A 10,707-nucleotide genomic window follows, 5' to 3' on the forward strand; every position below is an offset into this window, starting at 1 on the left:
CCTCTTATCTCTTACTTTACCATACTATTCTTCTCATCTCTCTTACTTTATCAATTTTATCTTAATTCTTGTGTCATATTTATTGGCCATATTTTTATGAGATGGAGGGAGTAAGTCACGTACCTCTTCAAGCTCTGGGGTGTCCAAAGACTCGTCTAACTTCATTTTTGCTTTGTTCTCCTCCAATCTATGTAGGCCTTCGTACTTATGCAACTTTCTTGAATCCATATACTCCATCCTCCGTCCATAAAAAAAAAAAAAAAAAAAAAAAAGATGGACAAAAGATGGTTAAAATAATATAGTGAATGGTAGAATCTATAAATAAAATCTATAAATGATAAAATAGAAAAAAAGAGAACTATTTCTATAAATGAATATGGACTATTTAACTCATATAAAGATAAACATAGGTTGTGTTATCCTTTTCTGTGAATACCCAATTTAAACAAACTTGCTATTTTTTTGGGACTGAAGGAATAACTTAACAAGTAATGCGATAATCTTAATTCATGTAATAAGATAAACATAGGTGTGTTATTCCTCTCTGTCAATACCCAATTTAGACTGATACATGAATTCAAGTAACCTACAAAAGTGTGTTGGCCCACATAGGATATCAAAGCAAAATGAAAATAACGAGTCTTTGGACACCTCAGGGCTGAGAACGTGAATAGGTACATCGTACACGTGACAAATCAATGACTTTAAACATTTGAATATCAATATTTGAAAAACTCCACAAAACTCCCAAAATATAAATAGGATTATTTTTACAATATCAATTGTACTAGCTTGTCTCATGGTAGTTGAGTTGTATCTCTATTTTTTCTTTTACTTGTCGTTATTTTTGGATTCTATCAAGATAGCTGACTTGTTTTCAGATACGAGTCTCTCATATTCTATAAATCCTAATTTAGATATTTTTATCATTTACCATGCATGTCATTTTAATATATGCTTAGGATATGATTTAATGTAACCTAATTACTTCCTAGGATATTTTTTTATCACCCTATATCATATACATGTATAGTCTTTCATAATTAATTAATTAATCAAACATAAGAATCATTTTATTTATCTTTATATTTTTATGCAAGCAATACCCGCCGATCACAATGATAAGGAAAATCAGTGCTTTCATCTTTTTGGAGAAAAACTTTATTATTTCACGTAATTTACTCTTTCATCTTTTACTTTTTTTTTACTTTATTATCTATAGTCTACACATAACTTCTAAACACCTAGTATTTTTTAATCTACAGAGTATATGCTAGAAAGAAGCTCCCAACTAAGATGAGATAGAGATACATAATTTTTGTTGGTTTACTTAATAGCTTAGAATTAAAATTATGAACAATTAAACTCAACACGATATTTTTGAAAGCTTTTTCGTTCGATTACTTAATACTCATCATCCGTGAATATTAGTATTATTTCTTTTCGGCACGAGTTCTAAGACATGTTAAGAAAAAATTGGTGGAAGAAAGTTAGTGGAATAGGGATCCTACTTGTAGATATTAGTTTTAAATGCTATGTGAGTAGAATGAATTAGTAGAATGTAAGACCTATTTACCGTAATTATGAACCGGGACTCCTATTTGCAAACAGGCCAAAATAGAAAAATGAGAATCATATTCGCGGACGGAGAGAGTAGCTTAGAATTAAAATTATGAACAATTAAACTCAACACGATATTGTTGAAAGCTAGTTTGATAATAACACCATTTTTGTCAATAGAGTGCGGACTACTACGATAGACTAATGCAACAATATTCAAAATAAATTTTAATCCATGAATTTAATTAGAGTAATTTAGATCCCAAAATATAAAGATACGCCAGCCGATACGTCGCCTGTCGGTGGTCTCATTATTAGTACTCACGGAGCCTATATACATAAATTCTTTTGATAGGATTTTACATAGTAACATATGAGCGTGTTATGCTGACAAGATTATATTCCATGATTAAATTTGTGGAATAGTACGTTTGATTCATGAGATTGAATCTAATGACTCAATCTTATAGTCAACTTCCTCGTACTAAATACTCTCACGAGTTAATCCTAAATTGTAACTATTTTATCTAGGGAGTTAAACACCATCTATATATACTCGACTAATTATCTTCGTATCGAAGAGCCTCATACCCCCAATCCCAAATTCCACTCATTGTTGTGCAAAATGAAGCTACTACACATCGTCCTCATCCCAACCATGGCCCAAGGCCACATGATACCCATGCTTGATATGGCGAAGCTCTTCACCTCGAGAGGCCTCAGAGCCACCATCATCACCACCCCTTCCTTCTCCGCTCCCATCACCCAAGCCCGACTCTCCGGCTTCAACATCGGCCTCGTCGTCACCCCATTTCCTCCACAAGGCTCCTCCTTGCCCCAAAACATCGTATCTTTCGACCAAATGACCGATCCCGATCTCGCCTCCAAATTCCTCGGGGCCATGGAGCTGCTGCAGGAGCCTGTCGAGGAAATCCTGCAGCAGCTCCGCCCCGACTGCATCATCTCAGACATGTTCCTGCCCTGGACGGCCGATTCTGCCGCCAAATTCAGTATCCCGCGCCTGGCCTTCTACGGCACCGGCTTCTTCGCGCGGTGCTTGTCGGAGAAATTCGAGATCCACAAACCCTTAGACAACGTGACCATGACGTCGGATCCGGAGGCGATTCTCGTCCCCGGCCTCCCTCACGAACTCAAGTTTGTAATACCGCAGCTTTGTCCCTTTTTTCTTGAAGAAACTGCGAATGACTTCACCAAAATGTTTGAGAAGATGAATGAGTCCTGGAAGAAGACTTATGGAGAGGTTGTGAATAGCTTCGACGAGCTCGAATCAGGTTATGCCAATCACTACAAGAACGTTATTGGGAGGAAGGCGTGGGAGATTGGCCCTCTTCTTCTATGCAGCGAGAAAAATCACCACAGAGGAAATGAATCCGCCATTGATGAGCATGAGTGCTTGGCTTGGCTCGACTCGAAGAAGCCCAACTCCGTCGTATACGTTTGCTTCGGCAGCCTCGCCACCTTCAGCCGAGCGCAGCTGACCGAGACAGCAGCCGCGCTGGAAGCGTCCGGCCAAGATTTTATTTGGGTTGTGAGGAAAAATGAAAGAGATGAGGAGGATTGGGTGCCGCTAGGGTTTGAGGAGAGAGTGAGGAACAAAGGGCTTATCATAAGGGGGTGGGCCCCTCAGGTGATGATTCTCTACCATGTGTCCGTGGGGGCTTTTGTGACGCACTGTGGATGGAACTCGACTCTGGAAGGGGTGTGTGCTGGCGTGCCGATGGTGACGTGGCCGTTGTTTGCGGAGCAGTTTTTCAATGAGAAGCTTGTGACGGAGGTTTTGGGGACTGGGGTTTCTGTTGGGAACAAGAGGTGGATGCTGAGGGACAGCGAGGGCGTGGAGCGGGAGGCGGTGGCGAGGGCAGTGGAGGAGGTAATGGTGGGCGGAGGAGCGGAGGAGATGAGAAGGAGGGCTCAGAGGTATAAGGAAATGGCGAAAAAGGCTGTTGAAGAAGATGGATCTTCTTATAATAATTTGAACGATCTCATTGAGGAATTGAGCAACTATGTTGCTCCAACCAAACAAGACATAAATTAGGACTTTTTTGTTTACTATAATTGTCTATTTATTATTATTATTATTATTATTATTATTATTATGACTCGAGGTCCGAGTTTTGGGCTTGGGTGATGGGGGCGGATAAGGAAGGGGTGGCTATGATGGTGGCTTTGAGGGCTGTTGAGATGAAGAGCTTAGCCATTTCGAGCATGGGGATCATGTGGCCGTGAGCCATGGTTGGGAAGAGGACAATGTGCAATTGCTTCATTTTGCACCAGAATAAGAAAGAGAATAAGAGAGTATTGAGAATATGTAATCTTGAATCCGTGGTAATGTTGCAAGACCACAAACAACGACATATCTGCCGACTTATCTTTATTTGTTGGGATCCAAGCTACTCTAAGTATAAGGCCTACCTTTCACGTGATTAGAATAATACTTACATTTCTCATAAAAATATGTGCACTTTACATTTTTATCCAGTCATATAAAATATAGGCATTTCCATTTATGAAAAGTTGTCCCAACTCATTACTTATACATATATATATATATATATATAGGGATGTACTAATATGCTAACTAATTTTAAAGTGCTAACGTACATCCAATCACGTGCTGCCATGTGCAAAAATGCAATATTATATACAGAAAAATGCAATATGAATTTCGACAGATTGCATTTTTGTTATATGAAGATTGCATTTTTTATTGTTGAGTTTTGCATTTTCGATATTGATTGTTTAATTTGCATTTTATATCTATACGGATTGCATTTATATATATGAAAATGCAAAACTTAACAATATAAAATGCAATTTATGTGAAATGCAAAACTTAACAATAAAAAATGCAATTTTCCTATAACTAAAATGCAATTTGCGAAAATGCATGAACAACTTCACAAATGTGTATTGCATTTTTATATATACAATATTGCATTTTTCGTGCCACATGGCAGCACGTGGTTGGATGTACGTTAGCACTCTAAATTAAGGATGCGCCCTAGTGCTCCCCATATATATATATATATATATATATATATATATATATATATCAATTTATGTATTACTACAATTTATGCCACTATAGCCCAACATATAACTCATTAAACATTAATCACAATGTGAATATCATTATCCACTAGCACCACTTTAACTATTATTCTTCTTCTCTTTCTTACTTTATTAACTTAGTTTTAATTTTTGTGTTATATCATATGCTCATATTTTTATGAGACGTAAGGATTAATACTAGCTTTCAGCAATATCATGTTGAATATAATTGTTCGATTTTAATTTGAGTTATTAAGTAAACCAACGAAAATTAAGTACTAAAAATAATCCTATTTATATTCCTGTGTTTTATCACTTTAATTTGTGGGTTTTTTCAAATATTGGTTCTTCGTAATATTAGTTTTTTGACTTTATCAAAATGTTCAAAGTCATATAATATATAAGTCATGTACCCTGCAGGCTCTGGGGTGTTCAAAGACTCGTCAACTTCATTTTTGCTTTGTTCCACCAATCTATGTCGGCCATCATACTTTTGTAACTTTCTTGAATCCATGTACTTCCCTCCTCCGTATCAGTAAAAGAGATAAAAAAGAAAAAAAATGGTTGAAATAATACAGTGGATAGTAAAATCTATAAATGATGAACTAAAAAAAAGTGGAGAATTTTTTTTTTATAAATAGATATGGACTATTTCCATGAGATTGACTATAAACAAAATTTGGCCTATTTTTATTAGAGCATCCGCAGCGGTGCTCAACCCGCTGCTCGTCCGTCCGTGCCGCTGAGCACCAAGCCGTCCGTCCGCCAATGGAGTTTGTCCGTCCGTGCCGCTGAGCACAATTACGTGGCAGCTTCTGATTGGCCAACGGCATAGCCGTTGGCAATTTCGGTTTTTTATTTTTTATTTTTTTAAAAATTCGAAATTTATTTTAAAAAATATTTTTAAATAAAAAAAAATATTTTCCCACTTCCCAAAAAATATATCCGTTTTCTACCCACTTTTAATTTATTTTTCAATTTTTTTTCCCCAAAATTCACATTTTCATCTATAAATACCCCCACTTCAACACAAAAAAAATCACATTCTCATCTATTATCTATACTATCATCATCTACATTCTCTCATCTTTTTTCCTCATACTCTATCATCTAAATTCCCACCACACTACACAATGTCCGGCTCCGGCGATCACCCCTCCGGCAATCGCGGTTGGAACCACGATTGGTTCGACTCCGAGGCCGGATATAGTCCGGAAACCCAATTTACGGCCCCTCCTCAAACCCAAGGTTCGCAAGCTCCGGGTGGCTACCGTCCTTACCCGTGCACGACCTAAACGCCCCCGGGTTCGGGTGGGCACCCGAACCCGGATCGGGAGGGAGCAATGTGCTCTACTCCTACTCCTACTTCGCTCCTACTCCTCCCGTTCGTGGCACCCGCACCCCGTACACTCCGGGTGAGATGATGGCGATGTTCAAAGCCTACTTGGCAGTCTCCGAAGATCCGGACGTCGGCACGAACCAAACCGGGGAAACTTATTGGTGGCGCATCACTCGCCTCTACAATGAAACCCGGCCGGAGGGAACCATATATCGCAATGATAGTATGGTTCTCAATTGCATGTTCAGATGCAACGAGGCAATCGGGAAGTTCCAGGGGATTTACCTCCAGGAAGAGCGGTCGGCGGGGAGCGGCACGAACGAGCTCGACATCATCAGTGCCGCCTTGGCGACCTACCAACGGAGGAGTTCAAACCGTTCAAGTACCTCGATTGTTGGCGGGAGGGGGCCTACATCCGAAGTATAGGGGCGGCATAGTAGCATCCTCCTCCAACTCCTCCGGAAGAAACGGTCGAGGTCGGTAGCTCTATCCTCCTCCGATGATGTGGCTACCCAGCCTTTGCCGAACTAACTTGGGTAGCCCCGACGCCTGGCCCGAGCGATTCCCGCCGGCCGGTCGGAAGGAAGAAGGCGACGACCACCCGCCGCCGCGCCCCCGACTCCATCCGCCGCCGCCCCCGCTCCCTTTGTGCCTCCTCCACACCCGAACAACTCGTTGTGGGCCATCTTGAGTCAACTCCATATGACCGATACGTCTCACATGACTCCGAAACAACTTGCAACACATGAGCAATTGATCCGGGGTCTCAAGAGGCAATTGGGGTTAGAGGAATAGTCTTCCACGTTTGAAATTTTTAATTTGTAGGATTTTAATTATGTATTTTTTTTTTTAATTATGTATTTTTTTTTTTAGTATTTTAATTATGTAATTTGTATTTTTTAGGATTTTAATTATGTAATTTTTTTTTTATAATGTATTTTTATAATGTAGAAACATTTTTAATAATTGGAGTATTTAAATTGAATAATAGAATGGTGGGACCCTTGAGCTTGTCCTTAGCTAAGAGCACGGATGTGGGTGTTGTGCTCTTAACTAAGGACAAGGAATAAAAGTGGGTCCGGGCCCACCTCCGTGCTCTTAGCTAAGAGCACGGATGGGGATGCTCTTAGGGGTGAGTCGTTACGATATACAGTACCGAGTACGCTATGCCGCATACCGTACCAAAAATTGCGATATGACAAAATATTATATTGATATCATACCGAGTTTTCGGTATACCGCAATCCGGTATATCAAAAATTCGGTATGATTAATTTTTGATATCGTTACCTTACCGTTATTGCGGTATACCATGATACCGTTATGCAATAAAAAATAGTATCTATTCTATGCAAAAAATATTTAAAAGTTGGATTTTCAGAATTTTTTTCTTTTTAATTATATTTTATACATAAACATATTAAATATAATATAATATAATATTTATACTTTTTCCGACCCACTAAAGTAGACGCATTTCGATGAGCACTCATTTTAGAAAAATGAAAAATAGTAAAGTGGAGATAGAGTAAAGTAAGAGAGATAATAATGTAGATTATCATTTTTCGAAACCAAGTGCTCAAAACGAAACGCCTCTACTACAGTGAGATGGAGGGAGTTTAATATTTCAGTATATACCGACTTTTTGGTATGCTTCGGTATACCGCAGTATAACCGGCCCAAGGTTTACCAAACCAGCGGTTAAAATCAAAACCGTAACCACCCGTTACGGTTCCGAACCGAAACCGTACCGGAACCGTGTAAAAAAATCATAAAATACCGTCGGTTCTAAACCGAAACTAGCTTTTGGAACCGCCGTGTAAAAAAACCATAAAATATCGTCGGTTCTAAACCGAAACTAGCTTTTGGAACCGAAACCGTAACCGCGAAACATCCTCACGGTTCGATTCCGGTTTGGCAATTTCCAAAACCGGAACCGACGATTCCGAACCGTAACCGCCGGTTCTGAAACCGTGGGCACCTCTATCGCAGTATAAGAAAATTGAATATCGTGACCTTACTGAAATCCCCAATCCTAAGGACGAAAGTATATCAATTAAATTGGGTATTGGGCCTATTGCATATAGGGATAATACCACCTGTGATAAATCTATGCTTATCTTATTATATTAGTTAAAGATTTTAGCGTTACGTGTTTTGATTTTGAATTAAATACCAATATTTATACTGATATATGACAGAAGTCTTTGCATCATAATCCCTCCATTTTCCAATACGTATCTGCTAGGATAAACCTCCTATTGGGCTGATCGGCATCCATGGATCGACGATTGATAAATGTCTATCGCGGGCAAGTGTCCGTCGAGCAAGACGATTGTCTCACTTTGGAGAAGAGATTGAACGATAATATTGATATTCTTGATTTTTTTTTATGAAATAATTACAATAGCTTCTATTTATAATACTAATAACTAACTTAATGAACAAGAAAACAAAGATATGAAAAGATATGCAAATCCTAATTTATCTAACTAATAATGCTCGTATCGACTCCCCACGGTTGAAATTCACCTTGTCCTCAAGTTCCCGGCAACCAAATCTGGTGCTGTGCGCAGAACATCTTCCGTCGGGCAGCGGCGCAGCTTGGTTTGAGATGGTATAACTAGTTGTTGTACGCGGGTGGATTCTCGTCGGGCAACGACGTAGCTATGGATCGATCGGTGTGGCTAGTTGTTGTGCACGGTGGATTCTCGTCGGGCAGCGATATAGCTATGATTCGATCGGTGTTTTGGAGGGTGAGATCATGATGAAAGCACCAATTTGATAGGATATTGGGCTGATCGGCGTCCGTGGATCGGCGATCGATAAATGTCTGTCGCGGACAAAGAGCAAGACGATTGTCTCACTTTGGATAAGAGATTGAACGATAATATTGATATTCTTGATTTTTTTTGTCAAATGATTACAATAACTCCTATTTATAATGCTAATAACTAACTTAATGAACAAGAAAACAAAGATACGAAAGATATGCAAATCCTAATTTATCTAACTAATAATGCTCGTATCAGTATCTTATATCTTATGTTGACTCGTCAATAGTTTTAGAAAATATTGAGTATAGAATAAAGTGTCTTGAAAAAAAGTCAGTGAAGTAAATCCTATTTTTATTAATATTATAATAACATATAAGTAAAATAAGCTAAGCAGAATGTGAATCTTCTGCCAAATTAAAAATAAAATAAGACAATTAAATTGAGACAAAAATAAATAGAAAATTGAAACCCGTAATAGAAGTGAATGGAATAATTCTTTTAGGTAAAGGGCAAGGGACCAACACCAAGGGATAAATCATTGTAGAATATAATTTTGAAAAGCAGCCATTCTTTTTAGCTAAGGTCAATATTAAAAATGATTAATTTCTTAACTTTGTGTTTAGGAAAAAACAGTTTTTTTTTTTTAACTTTTCACTATTAGAACTCCTAAAGAATGGCCTATAACTAAACTAAAAATTACACTTTATAAAATATGAGAGCGTCTCATATTTTAGCGGATACGAGCCTCTCATATGGCCTATAAAATATTGAGTTGTTTTTCCTACCGCCAAACACGACTTTGAAAATCCAATTATGTGATGTCGAGATAATTAGCGGATTTATAATGTACAATACCTTCCGTAAAAGATTTTACTATAAAAATTTTGAAAGCTCTGAACAATAAATTTTCTACAAGATCATCGAAATTTTTTGGAGGTTGTCAATACTCCAGTCCCAAACTGGACATCAAGGTGATGTTCGATTTGCTAGATAAAATAATATCAAGATATAATCTAGGATTGAGTCTTGAGACTATTTTAGTCATAAGAGGGTTGAATCTCATGAACCAAACACACTATATATTTAATTCGAAATATAATCTTGCAAATCGAACACCTCAAATGTGTTAAAAGAGACCATAGCAAATTGCTTTGGATATTGCAAAAAATTGTACGGCGAATAAATCGGATCAATTAATTTAAATGATGCAAACACCGGAGAAGTCATTCGTGAGCTATTACTAGTATGCATTTTTTTTATAATAGAAAAAAAGACTTAAACTGCTAGAAAGTCGTTGAGCATAGAAAACATAATCTAGAAAAGAAAAAAAAAATTAGTCAATAAGAGTAAAGATATAGAGCACCTCAAACTAATTAAAGCATCACCCTCCAGACAAAACACGAAACCAAAAATAAAAACACTCATCAACCAAAGTCACCATCTAATACCTCACCAGAAAGAAAGACGGGCTATATGCCAACTGTAATACCCCGTCCTATTAATAACGTTTGATGTTTGTGAATATGTTTGTTTATCAAGTAAATGCTTATATTAAAGTGAGTAGTACATTAAACTAATATCTTTTGTTACTATAAATTCTTTGGGGTTTTATTAACCAAGTGCCATTGTGAAAAAGCAATTATGCTCTACGAGTTTGTCGTGCAAGAAAATACAAGTTAGTAATAATTGTCCTGTACAATTGTAGCTCAAACGGATATTAAATGTCTTTGTACAGAAAATAGTCATTTCTCTACAAGTGAGAAATGGACAAGCATATTTAATACTCCCTCCGTCCCAGATAATTTGGGATACTTTGACCCGGCACGGGTTTTAAGATATCTAATGGAAAGTGAATTGAAAAAGTTGGTGGAATGTGGGTCCTACTTTTAAAGTATTAGTTTTATAATAAAATGTGAGTCGGAATGAGTTAGTGGAATATGGGTCCACTACCAAAAATGG

The 10,707-nt window shown here is 37.7% G+C and overlaps 1 protein-coding gene across 1 annotated transcript; it reads left to right on the forward strand.

Moving 5' to 3' along the window:
* Positions 1-2,080: 2,080 nt before the first annotated feature.
* On the forward strand, positions 2,081-3,675 carry LOC125217916 (scopoletin glucosyltransferase-like). The gene has a single exon (XM_048119492.1). It carries the CDS (start codon positions 2,186-2,188, stop codon positions 3,614-3,616), a length of 1,431 nt encoding a protein of 476 aa, XP_047975449.1. The 5' UTR covers positions 2,081-2,185; the 3' UTR covers positions 3,617-3,675.
* The last annotated feature ends 7,032 nt before the right edge of the window (positions 3,676-10,707 follow it).

Source organism: Salvia hispanica, chromosome 4 (assembly GCF_023119035.1).
Source record: "Salvia hispanica cultivar TCC Black 2014 chromosome 4, UniMelb_Shisp_WGS_1.0, whole genome shotgun sequence".
NCBI lineage: Eukaryota > Viridiplantae > Streptophyta > Magnoliopsida > Lamiales > Lamiaceae > Salvia > Salvia hispanica.

Excerpts from the sequence above, each read along its gene's own strand:
- LOC125217916 (XM_048119492.1), top strand. The coding sequence starts at position 2,186 with ATGAAGCTACTACACATCGTCCTCATCCCAACCATGGCCCAAGGCCAC.